This window comes from Notamacropus eugenii, chromosome 4 (genome assembly GCF_028372415.1).
Source record: "Notamacropus eugenii isolate mMacEug1 chromosome 4, mMacEug1.pri_v2, whole genome shotgun sequence".
NCBI lineage: Eukaryota > Metazoa > Chordata > Mammalia > Diprotodontia > Macropodidae > Notamacropus > Notamacropus eugenii.
In genome coordinates this window covers 406,239,239-406,253,468 of record NC_092875.1, presented here as the reverse complement: position 1 = coordinate 406,253,468, position 14,230 = coordinate 406,239,239, and the positions used below count along the sequence as shown (strand labels likewise).

Genomic DNA, 14,230 nt, shown 5'->3' with positions numbered 1-14,230 from the left:
TAAAGCAGTTTATCTACATTACTGAACTTAAGTTTCACAAAAATCCTGTGAGAAAGATATGACAGGTATTCTCATCCCCATTTTGAAGATGAGGAAACCGAGAGGTTAAGTGATCTACCTTTGGTTACATGGTTAAAGACAATGAGACTGATTTTGAATCGAGGTTTCTGTGACTCCAACCCTGGCTTTCTAGACTTAGATAAGGATACCAAATTGACCTAATTATTCAATGGAATGAATAAAATGTGGTATCACTGGTACTGAATACCCATTTTAATTTTTTAAAAATTATTTATTTTCGTTCATTTGTTCATTCATTCATAGCTTTCCCTGGATATCTATTTATTTGATAATCCTATGATTTTGTTAGTATAAGGAATTCATATTAGGAAAACTCCCTTTACCAGTGCAGATTTGTTCCTACTGTGTACCTTAGGGTCTTGGAGAGTTAGTTGCCTAGGGTACTGAGAGTTTTAAGTTACATAACTGGTTCATGTATAGAACAGTCTAAAGGTGTCTAACATTCAGGCCATTTCTCAACAGATACACAACTATATTGTATGAGATCAAATACAAGTTATAGGCAGGATGCAGGCCTTGATACCTGGGGTGAGGACTAAGAGATGGGGTGGCAGATGGAGACAGCACTCCAGAGAGCCGGGTGCTACTTCTGGGTGTGCTTTGGCTACCCCTGTGTCCTCAAGCAGATCTTTGTACCTTCTGGGCCATCCTTTTCTCCTCTATAAAATGAGGGAGATGGACTAGTTGATCTCCCAAGGTCCCATCCAACTCTAATAGTCTATTGAGAGTCTTGCTTTGTGCTGATCAGTATCCTTCTCATGAAGAAAAATGATAATATTTTTATTTGTATAACTCTGAAATTTAGGAACCACTTAAAACCAAGTCATTGTTTTACCCCTTCAGTTTTCTCTATGCTAAATAGTTCCAGTTTGCCTAACTTAGATCATAGGTTATAAGATTTATAGCTGGAAAAGACTTTAGAGATACCACAATCCTCTCATTTTACAGAGGAGGAAATCGAGGTCCAAAGAAATGACTTGTCCAAAGTCAGGCCCTCTAAGAACAAATCTAGTGTTCTTTTTGCTCCATTATGACTGTTTCATCCCTTCCCAGGAGTCCTCAAATTGACTTTAAAATTAAACTAATTTAAAATGGACTAATCATTTTTATTATTCTTAACTGAATCACCCTCAATTTCTCTTAAAACATGGAACTCAAAAATAACAACAAATGCATGGACTCATGGGGACTGCTTCCAGACTCACAAATATTTTATTCCTATTGATACAGTTAAATATCTCTTTGCTGGGTACAATTCCAGTACTAAAGGGTAATTCACTGTGAGCTGTTGTTCCTGCTTCTCCAGGCATGTGCCTAGGCTGGAACCCCCTCATCTACTTTTAACACAATTAGCCTTTTCTTCCTAATGGATTATGTTCTGACAGACCTTCGTTCTGCTTGGGATGAAAAATTTCTCTAATCTTTTATGGCCATTTCAAATATTGTGGCATCATGAAAAGAGTTTTTGAGTTGGAGAGAGAAGAGATCTGGGTTCACTTCTTTCCCCTGTTGCTTACTCTGTGACTGTGGATGGATAGATCCCCTCACTACTCTGAATCTGTAAAATGAGTATAGTCATGCCTCAAACATACCTCACTGGGCTGTTACGAAGCTCAAAGATTGTAGACACTTAGCAAACCTAAAGGGCTATGTCAATATCAGCTCTGTCCAGTTCTAACTTGAAAGATTATGAAACCCCATTTCCAAGGTCATTTTTTGAGTCATTTAACCTTTTTTTTTTTTTTTTTAAAGTTTTATAGTTGGAAATACCTAGGTGGCTAAGTGCATAGAGCACTAGGCCTAGAGTCAGGAAGATCTAAGTTCAAATTCTGCCTTGGATACTTATTAGCTGTGTGACCCTGGGCAAGTCACCTAATCTCCATTGGCCTTAATCCATGGGAGGAGGCAATGGTAAACTACCTCACCAAGAAAACCCCAGGGACAACATTGGTGTGCTATGGTCCATGGGGTCATGAAGAGTTGAACACAACTGGACAACAAAAATGTTATAATCTTTTTGCTTCTTCTCTAGGAGCTGAGAGATTTCTTGTGACTCTGGGGTTCTTAAATTCCCTTATGGCCAAATGAGTCTAAGCTTCCAAGATCATCATAGTTGGGAGTGGAGCTCATCATACTCTCCCTGATTTTCTGGAGAAGATAGAAGGTGAGAGAAGGCAGGGCTAGAAGAGAAAGTCTATTCTCTGAACCAGTCATTGCAATCAGCAACGAAAATTGTTCATTTTTTATGTAGCTCTTCACAAAAAACTTTACATACTGCTTCGATTTGTTCCCCATGTACGATATAGGTGTAATTTTCTTCATTCCCATTTTACAGATGAGGAAACTCAGAGAGTTTCATTGGAAACTTCTCTAAAGTTCAGAGGGATTAAGGGATTTGCTCATTGGTAGCTAACAAACCTATTTAAAATGGATGCAGGCTCAGGGTGAATGGATGTCTTCCTGACTCCAACACTAACTATTCTCCGATGCCATTTGCCTCTCTCTGTGGCAGAGTGATCAGAGCAAGACATGTTTTGCCCTGTACAGGAGCCATTGTTGTTATAGCTGTTCATCCTTCATTCTCGTAGTTAAACACTTAGAAGTTCATTTCCATGCGGCAGCCCCTAGCTTCTAGGTTCTGAAACTATGTGGGTCCAATGGATAGTTTATTCTACAAAGTGCCTGAAATTTCTAATCTCCTACTGTCATCGGTGAACTTAATGAACATTTCATAGTATTATCACAAGAATAGAGGCAAATCAGAAGGTTATTCTCTTGCCCTACCAAAGAGTGAAGGGTGGGTGCTATGGGACAAAAGGGGCACAGGGGAGGAAACTGTTTCACTGTTCATGGATAGCTAGCATAGTTTTCTCAAGAGAGATTTAATGGTGGGAACCAATAGCTGACCAGAAAGTTTGTTGTTGCTGTGTTGTTTTTCAGTCATGCATGACTCTTCATGACTCCATTTGGGGTTTTCTTGGCAAAGATACTAGAGTGGTTTGCCATTTCCTTTGCCGGCTCATTTTACAGATAAGGAATATGAGACAAACAGGGTTAAGTGACTTGGTCAGAGTCACCCAGCTAGTAAGTGTCTGAGGCCAGATTTGAACCCAAGAAGATGAGTTGGCCTGGCTCTAGGCCGGGCACTCTATGCACTATGTCGCCACCTAGTGCTCCCTCCCAAATTAGACTAGAGCAAAATTTTGAAGTAGGTGAAGTTCTCTGCAGATACTTCTGGTCTACCTTTTTGGTAACCCCTTTCCTAATTGGTATTTCTTCCCATCTTTGTTGCCACCTTCTCTGTACCTATATACTCTCTATACCAATACTTTTATTAAAATTTCCACTCAGAAAATGATCTGAAAACCCAATTCACAAAAATAAGGTTTTATAATTTAGGAGGACAGCTGGCACCTTGAGCTGTAGCTTTCTCACCAGTCTCACCCTTTCCTCTTATGGACGTATGCAGGGATCTCAAGGTAGGGGTGTATTGGTAAATGTCTAGCAACCACTTGGGGTGGGGAAGGAAAAAAAAGTATGTGAGACATGCTTTTAATTTTAATCATCCTTATTAGCATTTTCTCCATCACTCTCCGAAGTTTAGAGAAGATGAAAACAAAACAATAAATCAAGCCCTCATTGGTAGCATTTGCCAATTTCCCAGATCGAAATGCTCATAGTGAAAATGTAACTATCAGCTGTTGTGAGTGGTTCAAGCTGGCTCTAATATATCCTTGTCCAAAAGGCATTGGGAAGAAAGGGGAACTGAAGAGAAACCAAGAGCCCAAATAAGCCACTACCTGGGTAATTTGCTTCTGAACTGACCAGGGTTGGTATGGTCATTAGTCAGGGTAAAGATCTGTCCTTAAACAGGCAGAGCAGACCACCAAAAATTTTGCTTTGCACATATTTTCACATACCTTTGTCCATGTTATTTTCCTTTAATAGCAAATAAGCTGCTTGACGGTAAGATCTGTTTAATTTTTGTCTTTGTGGACCCAGTACCTGGTGCATTGTAGCCTCAGTAAATAAATATTTTTTGAATTGAATTATATTGAACTGAACAGAGAGGCTTGAGGATTGCTGAAAGGCTTCTTTTGCTTTTTTAGATACCTTTCCCACCTTCCAAAAGTTAACATGCATTACCTTGTGCTTTTCTGGGTGTTCCAAGGTCAGTGGATAATTTGTTCCAATACTGTATTTAAGTAGACTTCCTTGCAGCCCTGAATTCTTAAAATCGATTGCTAATGGTTTTTCAATAACATTAGCTAATGTCCTAAGCTCTCTAGAAGGCTTATTTGCTAAGTTGAACCTGTTAACATTTCAAAAGTCATCCCTGTCAATTCTTTGGTTTTTTAACTTCACTTTCTTATATGTCTTACTCTGGCTATTTGATCAGCGTTGCAGGAAATCTTGGAGAAATCATGGAGAATGCCTTCTCCATGAAATCCTTCTTGAGGCTTCTAGTAAATCTTGACCTTTCCCCTGTTTGACCTAATATTTCATTTTCTTCATACCTCCCTAGTGAAATTATTGTGTTACTGTGTATTATGATCAGTTATACATATGCTGTTCCCTCTAGATTATATACTCAGTCTGGGCAAGGACTGCATCCTATCTAAACTTTTAATCTTTTCATTTTCCCCAACTCAACACAGTGCTCTGCACACAGTAGGTGTTTGAAAAAATGTTTGTTAAACAGAACCTGACCTAGTAGATCAGATAGTTGATTGGAATGGTCATGGACCAGTCTAAATCAGTAGTGATGCAGGGAACTGTTGATATCCCCTCTAGATAAATGTGCCCTGAAAATCCTCTTTTTTATGAGATATATGTATAAAATAATGATTATTATCTATGTTTACATATGTATAAGATATATATGTATAAACACATATCCATAAAATATTTTATAAAGTACATACACATATGTACTCACATATAAAATATACTTACATGCACACACATGTATATATACACCCCCACTATGTATGTATGTATGTACTGAGGCAGCTAGTTGGTTTAATATATCTTAGTATATCTACTCTATTGAGTGTTAGACCTGGAGTCAGGAAGACCCATCTTTGTGAGTTAAAATCCAGCCTCAGACAATTACTAGCTGTGTGACCCTGGGGAAATCACTTAACCTTGTTTGCCTTAGTTACTCATCTGTAAAACGAGCTGGAGAAAGAAATGGCAAACCACTCTAGTATCTTTGCCAAGAAAATCCCAAGTGGGGTCACCAAGAGTTGGACACAACTGAAAATATATAAAATTAAATTGCAATGTTTTACTTAAAAGCATTATTTTGTTCTATCAAGTTGAAGAATCTGATTATCTTCCATAAAAATCTTGTTTTGATCTCTTGTCATGGCATGGAGGTGTCCTGGACTCTTGAAGATAGAGAACAGAGCCATGACAGGGTGAAACATCAGGTTTTGTCTCAGGGCACAGGCATCCACTTTCACACCATTGACGTAAACTTCGTTGATCTATAGCTCAACCCTGCACCCTCTTCTGGCCTCATCTCTAAGATTTGCTGTTGTTGTGTTCATCCTTCATTGCCAAAGAAGACCATGTCATCAGAGAAATGATGACGTTTTGCACTTGACTTTGTTTTGAGTGAGGGAGGGCTGTGCAGGGTTGCCAGCCTCACTTCTCCTCCAGAGCCATCTGAGTCCAGTGACCAGATATTCATCAGACAAGGCAACTAACAACCCTACTCTCATCCTCTGGGTTCCTTATACTATAATGCCATTCATCTGGGGGTCCACCTTCCCTCACCCTCATCCTCGCTAGGAGTTCACGTAGTTCTCTTTGGAGTATGATCTCTCCTCTGTCCTAGGATAACTCTCCATGGCTGGACTGTCTCTTATACTGTCCTCATCTCCACTATCCTCTATATCACTGTCAGCTGACAGTCCTCCCCATCCCCTTCCTCTTTCCACATATCTGGTGAAAAGAATTTCTAAGAATGAATTCAGGTTTTGGCAGGCTCTGTCTAATGTTGTCTACAAGCTCAGTGATTGCCTGTTGTCCAAGAACCAACCTAGCTAAAAAGTTTGGCTACATAATAATAATAATGATAACATTTATACAGTGCTATGTGCCAAGCACTGTACTAACCCTTACCAATTATTATTTCATCTGAGCCTTACAACAACCCTATGAAATGGTTACTATTATCCCCACTTTACAGATGAGGCAGACAGAGGTTGGGGTGACTTGCACAGGTTCACACAGATAGTAAATGTCTGAGGTTGGATTTGAATTCAGGTCTTCCTGACTCCTGAGCTCTATCCACTGAATCACCTGGCTACTAATGATCTTTTTTCTTTCTTACAGCAGCAACCTAATGATAAACTGCCTCCTGAGGTCTGAAGGGGTTTGGATCAGGGTGCACCAAGAGATATAATCACAGATTATTTGAACTTCTTAAGTGTTGATTCATAGCATGAAACTTCTGTGCACTCTGTGACTCTCTGCCTGTTCACGCAAAGCCCTGTCGGTCAGAATGAGCTAGCCATTGCGGGAAAACAGCTTGAGACTATGGGATGAGCATTGGTACTGGAATTATACAATGTGGGTCCAAAGTCTGCTTTTAATTCTTTACTGCCCCTGTGACCTTAGTCAAATCACCCACCCTCCCTCAGTTTCCTTATCTGTAAAAAATGAGGGGGACGGTAGGCTAGATGATCTCTAGAGTCCCTGGTCTACGATCCTTTGAGAAAACCCTCCTGAGGAATATTGGATTGAATCTTACAGTTTGCATATTGTAGACAGAAGGTGAAAATTTGGTGCTTTGATGTTCAGGCTGAACTGTAGTGCCAGTGGGAAGTTCTGGATGAAGGATTTCTTAAGAGTTAGACACAACAACTCTGCCAAAGCATCTCACAGAAGAGTGCTCTATGGGGATCTCTCAAAAGCACCGGAGGGACGTCTGAAACGATAATAATAACTTCCATATATGTGACACTTAAAGGTTTGTGAAGCATTTTATATATGTATATATTTACACATAAATATATGTATATGTGTGTATCTATCTATATATCTTATTTGACCATGTGAGGTGGGTACTATCATTATTCCCATTTTACAGATGAGAACCCTGAGGCTGAGAGAAGATAAAAGCCTTGCCCAGGTTCATGCAGGGAGTAAGTATCTGAGGAGGGATTCCAGGCCAGGACTTCCTGACTTCAAGACCGCTGCCCTATCCCCTAAATCATATTGTCTCACTGTGGTGGAGATCTGTGGCCACTCATAAGCCATAGACCAATGAACTTGAAATGCCCATAGAAACATTACACACTTCATCGTTATTTCTTTTGGCATTCAGGGTGAAACTAGAAACCAGAGCTTCAAGGTCTGGGAGTGTGGCAAAGACTAGCAAATCTAGAGCTGCAGGCATGGCTAGGACAAAAAAATGTTGAGTTTAATTATCTAATATGGTATTGTTGTCCTTCCTTTTTGAAAAGGATCAATGACATCATGGGTGATATCCTGACTTTCTTGTGAATTGACTTTAAGTGAGGCAGAACGGCACAAAGTCATCAGCCTCACTCTCTCTTTCAGAGTCATCGAAGTCCAGTGGCAAGACACAAGTCAAGATGACCAGATGGCCTGGGATGCACCTTGGCATCTTTGATGTCTGATCAACTCTACTTGCTTCACCTGTATGGTGGTAGGAACAAATTATTCTCATTTGCCCATTTGGCTGGGGGTAGATACCTTCTAACTGATAAATGGGTTTGAGACCTGTCAGTTACCCTTAACCTGGTTTAGCCTGTCTGCCAAGACAGTTTTACTGAGTGTGACCACTGCCTATGCTACAGCTCCTTGGAGTCACAGGTGAGAACTGAATGCCAGGTGGACACCAAAGGCAGATGAGCAGCTCTAAAAAGGGCTCAGCAAGTCCTCATACCGGAGGTGTTGGTCTTCCATGAACACCTGATGAGTATGACATATGATAGATAAGAGGACCTGGAGCCAGGAATACCTGTGTTTAAGTCCTTGACATATATTGACTGTATGACCTTGGGAAAATCTGTCAGCCTTCTCAGTGGTTCTCCAATATGGTAAATTGCAGAAATGATGTTGATTTATATTGGCAGAAGGAGATTTCTCACTGGGGAGTTCCCCATACCAGTGAAATAGATGCTATGCTACCCCTATCCCCATCCCTTATTCCAAATTAACAGAACAAAATTTAGTCCTGATGTTATGGCAAAGCTAGAATCAAGGAGTCTGAAGCAAGGTCACTGAAGCTAGAGCCTCCAGTACAAAGGAAGACTCAGGGTCCAGGGAAGTCCCTAAACCAGGATTGTTTGTTGTCCTTCATTCTCAAAGAGGACCATGACATGAGCAATGTGATGTCACCACTTGCAAGTGAATTGGATTTAAGTGAGGCAGGGCTGTGGAACGCAATCAACGGAAGTGAAAATGCTGGACCTAGAGAATGGGATGGTTGTTGGCACAATAAAAGTTTGAAAATGTCTCAGGTCTGACCAGAATAAGGCAGATTAGCTTGGAAGGCAGTTGTTAATAGACTTCATACTTCAACCATGATAGTAGACCAAGCAAATGTGGAGAAAGGGCTCAAGACATTTTTTTGTATTTAACAAAAAACAAAGGCATTCTTTTCTAAACTTTTGCTCAGGGGCTCATGAGCATAGTTTAGTTTTAAATCCCTGAGTTAATGTATATTTGGGGTAATTATGCCTGATGCAGTCAATCATGACTCCTCTCATGATATGTAAAGACAGGGCTAGCTCTCATCTAGCTGGAGGTAAGGGTGGGGAGGGAAAAGTAGGAAAGGCCATCTTAGTGACAAGTTGATCAATTTTGATAGTACCAACCTGGAGATCACTCCAAATGTATTGCTCCTCAGAAACTGGGCCCAGTTGCTAGGTATTGCAGGCACCCTGGTGTAACAGCAAGGACCCCGACTTACACAGGAGAGCTTGCTATCACAATTCTTAGATCTCCTTTTCTAAAAGGAAAGCAACTTTTGAGGAGTCAAAATCACTTTAATCAAACACATGTACCATTCACTTAATTCAGGGGAAAAAGTCAGCACCCTGAACTTCAGATAAAATACAAAGAAATAATAATCAACAGACAGGGCTTCCAGCTGCTTGTCCCTAGGCAATATATACATCACAGATCAACAGACAGATCCAACTGTCTGACCATTCCATACATATATAGTTACCAGGGAGAGAAGCACCAACATCTGGGTTTTCAAAGCTGAGGGGCTCCTTAGAGGCTACCAGAGTCTTGTCTGGCCAAATAAACTCTTCCAATGAATAATCCCTAAAACAAAACCTCACCTCAGAGTATATATACACTTTTCAGAGCCAGAGGGCATCACAACCCTTGAGAACCACTGTCTCCTTAGCAATTAACAAAAAGTGTAGGCCTTCCAACAAAAAAAATCTCCCCTAATCAAGCTTCCTTTAATGGGCAGGCCAATTAATGGGTGGGGAAGATCTTTAACTCTCTGATCAACACTGCACCTGGTCAATGAGCTCCACTTCAGAGCTTTCCAGCTGTTACATGGAAGCCAGTATCCAAACTATTTACTATATTAAGTAGAGCTCTACCTATCTTTTCCTCTTCTCTCTTTCTGTATTACTATTTTCTTTTAAGTGTCTGGGCAATTCAGGTTTTTAACAGTAAGATGAAAGTAAGAATCTTTTCCTGGGAAACAGACTGAAAGACCATTGTTACTGAAGAAAAAGGAACTCTTTGTAAACAAACACAAAATCAAGGCCAGCTCAAGGAGCAGGCAGACTGATCTGAGGGAGAAGGAAAAAACTGTACACTTTGTAAAACATATTCAACACAAAGTTGAAAATTGAGCAGGCAATTCAGGCATCATGGAAAGGAGGAATGTGCAGTATAGGATCACAACAGTCCCTGACATGAAGCATCAGAGAGGTTAGCAAGTTGGGAATTTAGAACCCCAAGTTTTTTCATTTTCTCAACCATTAAATAGGGTGAGTAAATAAGAAACAGGTGCAGAATCATAAAATCATAGATTCCCAGAGTTGGAAGGGCCCTCAAAGGTCACCTACTTCAACAACCAGTCATCAGACCTCTTCTTGAAGAAAACTAGTGATACAGCATGCTTACTATGGATATATTTTGCATGACTGTACATGTATAACTTATATCAAACAGCTTGCCTTCTCTCTGTGGGGTGGGAGAGGAAGGAGGAAAGAAGAAAATTTGGAACTTAAAGTTTTAAATGAATGTTAAAAATTGTTTATACATGTAATTGCAGAAAAATTAAAAAAAATAAAATTTGTCATTTAAAAAATAAAATCATATATGCCTATTAGAAAAAGGTGTGATTGTATATGTATATCCTATGTCAGATTGTGTGCCATCTTGGGGAGGGGAGCAAAATTTAGAACTCAAAATCTTATACAAATGAATGTTGAAAACTAAAAATAAATTCTTTTTTTTTTTTTTTTTAAGCTAGTGATAAGGACTACCTTCCTTCTTTCCCAAGACAATTTGTTCCATTTGGGGTCAGGTCTGAACAACGGGAAAATTTTCCTCTTATTTAGTTAAAAATCTACCTCCCTTCTGCAACCCAGTTTTAATGACTCATTTTTGATTCTTCTTTCTCCCTCATCCTTCACATCTAATTAGTTTCCAAGTTTTGTCAAATCTGCCTCCATATCTCTCACATCTGCCCCCTTTTCTTCACTCTCTATGTATTTCAGTCTCTTATCACTTCTTACCTGGACTATTGCAACAAGCTTTCTGATCGATCCCACCCCAGTCTCTTTCCTTTCTAATCTATCCTCTGCATAAATGTCAAATTGATTTTCCTTAAGTATAGGTCTGATTATACAGCTTCCTTGCTTACGAAGCTTAAGTGGCTATCTTTTGTCTTTCCTCTGTTTGGCATTTGAAGACTTCCACCATCACAACCAACTTCCAAGCTGATTTCATATAAATCTCTTCTTGATACCCCACCAATGTTGTCCCCTCTCTGCTGGAAACTGTTGGCACTTCTCAGCCTATTGTATGTCTCTGCTTCTCTACTCAGACCTTACCTACTCCTCCTCTGTACTGGTCATCTGGTCTCTGCACAAGTCCCTTTTTTCTGATCATGCCTGACCCAGTCCCACCCACCACTTCTCAGCCCACTTCACTCCCCACTCTGCCAACCCCCAACCCTTTCCAGTTTTCCTTTATGTGTTGTCTTTCTCCATTCGCGTGTATTTGTATCCTCAAAGATTAGCACAGTGCCTGGCGCCTTGTAAGTGCTTAATAAAGGTTCTATTTATCTACTTGTTCTACATAACTCTTGGTATTGTTTAGTTGTCTCCCTATTTGGGGCTTCCTTGGCAAAAATACTGGAGTGGTCTATCATCTCCTTCTCCAGCTCATTTTACAGATGAGGAAATTGGAGCAAACAGGGTAAAGTGGCTTGCCCAGGATCACACAGCTAGTAAGTGTCTGAGGCTAGATCTGAATTCAGGAAGATGAGTCTTCCTGACTCCAAGTCCGGCTCACCATCCACTTCACCTCCTAACTACCTTCTACATTTGTGACATTTATTACATCTAAATTACAATGTATTTATTTTGTGTATATTTTGTCTATGCCTATTTTGTGTAGGGTTGTGTGGATCCATATGATTTTTATTATATTTCCTTGAAGGATAGAGGCTCCCTGGGGGGAAGGCACTATTTCATTTTAGGCTATTTTTTTTCTTACCTGGGCAGCCCAGTGGAGGGCTGTTCTGAAGTCTTTGTCCACCAGGGTTGGATCTGCCCCCCTTTCCAGTAGAATTTGTGCATGTTGTGGCCGGTTATGAAAAGCAGCCCAGTGAAGAGGTGTCATTCCCTACAATGCAATAGTACAAGAAAAAGGGGTAAGAAAACAGGAAGAGAATCTTTTCTTTGTTTCAGAAGCTGCCAAGAAGGCATGAAGTTAAGATGAGGGAAAGACTTGGATACCCAAAATTGGGGTAGGAGTTATTTAGAGGGGCCAGAAAAATAGCAATTGTCCTTTCCTCCCTGCCTTGTGCATCTCCTTCCAGTCATGTGTAGGATATGCAATTTACTTCAGATCTGGGATATGTGGGGGTTCAAGATATAGTGGATAAATGCCTGGACCTGTTAGGGAGACCTGGTTTCAAATCCTGCCTTAGACACTTAGCTTAGTCATTAGCCTCCATCTGCCCCATTCTAATTTTTTAAAAAAACTATTTTCTTCAGTGAGCTTTTGGACTTCCTTTTCCATTTGGCTAATTCTGCTTTGTAAAGCATTCTTCTCATTGGCTTTTTGGACCTCTTTTGCCATTTGGGTTAGTCTATTTTTAAAGGTGTTATTTTCTTCAGCATTTTTTGGGTCTCCTTTTGCAAGCTATTGACTTACTTTTCATGATTTTCTTGCATCACTCTCCTTTCTCTTCCCAATTTTGCTTCCACCTCTCTTACTTGATTTTAAAAATCCTTTTTGATCTCTTCCGTGACCTGAGACCATTGCATATTTTTTGGAGGTTTTGGATGCAGAAGCCTTGTCTTTTATGTCTTCCTCTGATGATATGCTTTGTTCTTCCTCATCAAAAGGATGGAAGAAAATACCTGTTTCTCAAGAAAGTAATCTTCTACAGTCTTATTTTTTCCCCTTTTTTGGGCATTTTCCCAGCCAGTTACTTGACTTTTGAGTCCTTTGTCAAGTGGAGGGTGTGCTCTAGGGAAGAGAGAGGAGTTTACTCCTCTCTTGACCTTCACTCTGGTCTGGGAGCAACCACAAGCTTTTCTACCCAGGGTCTGGAACTAGGGTTACCTCTCCATAGTGGCCTCCAGCTCCACCACCTGTGCTCCTCCTCACCCCAGAGCTGCCACTCAGGGCTGAGACCCAGATCAGCTGCTTGATTCCCACAGGGTCTTTAGGCCAGGGGCTTAAAAAATGGACTCTGCTCCTATAGTGACTGCCGCCACTCTGGGGCCCAGGCTAGACTGTATTCCCTTCTTGCCCAGGTGAAAGAGCTTTCTCACTGACCTCTTTAGCATTTGTGGGTTGAGAAATTGGGAATTACAGCTGCTACCTGTGATTCTGCACCCTGCAGCCTGCTCCAGTCCTGTCCCTGCTCTACAGCATGGCCAAGGCTGGGCTGTGCTCCTTGGGCTGTGCTCCACTCCGAGCCTGGTGTGATAGACCTTTCCTATTGGCCTTCCAGGCTGTGTTGGGCTGGAGATCTCTATCACTCTGTTGGTTTGTGGCCTCTGCTGCTCTAGAATTTGTGTAGAGTTACTTTTTACAGGTATTTTATGGGCTATTGGGAAGAGACCTAGAGCAGGTCAGTCCTTTTACTTCTCCATCTTGACTCAGCCCCCCCAAAGTGGTTTTTAAAAATATATAATTAGCTCTCCTGCAAACTGCTTTATGTTCTGTTACCTTCCAGCAGATTGTAGCACTGGTTATACATTGTTTTTGAATCCTGTTTCATTAATATACATTTGTGAGTCTTTTATATTGAGCATTTCTTATGTCTGTAGGAATAAATTGCTTCTCTTATATATGATGCATATTATATTCCAAGTACTTTTTTTATTCCTCCATTTTTGCAGGAGGTCCTAGTTGTGGACCGTAAGTGAAATTGTCCTTGGCATGTTAGTCTAGAGACTTTAATAGGGTGAAGAGCCTATGGCTACTCATTAGAGGTAAGTTCCTCCTGATTGCTCCCTGGTCCAAACCATTGTGTCTAGGTACAAAGCAGGGGAGCTAGGTGGTGCAGCCTTTTCTGGCCCTGGTCAGTCCCTTAAGATTAAACATAGGTGGAGAAAAAAACAACTCCAATTTTTCCTCTTTAGTCCCTTCTAAGGAGAACTTGCAAGGCTGACCGAGGACATCTCTGAGATCTTGTCCTGCTCTAAATCTCATGATTCCATAACTATTACAATGACCCTCATGTTCTTTCTGCCTTCTATCCAAGTGTTGGGTCTGAATGCAGGAGAAAACATAGATTGGGGACCTTGGGACAGCTGAGATTCACACAGCACTGGGATTTGGCTAAACAGCTCAGGATGTGAGTTAATGAGAATTTATTAAGTGCTTATTAGGTGCCAGACACTGTGCTAAATGTGTAGGTTATAAGAAACATAAAAAAAACCCAGTC

General features: G+C 40.6%; 1 protein-coding gene across 1 annotated transcript in view; it reads right to left on the bottom strand.

Annotated features, from left to right (window-relative positions):
• ANKRD55 (ankyrin repeat domain 55) overlaps positions 1 to 14,230 on the bottom strand; it is an 81,972-nt gene that overhangs the window by 33,534 nt on the left and 34,208 nt on the right. Inside the window, exon 6 of the mRNA XM_072606643.1 lies at positions 11,821 to 11,949. Within this exon, the coding sequence (XP_072462744.1) occupies positions 11,821 to 11,949 (129 nt within the window). The remainder of the gene's footprint in view (positions 1 to 11,820; positions 11,950 to 14,230) is intronic.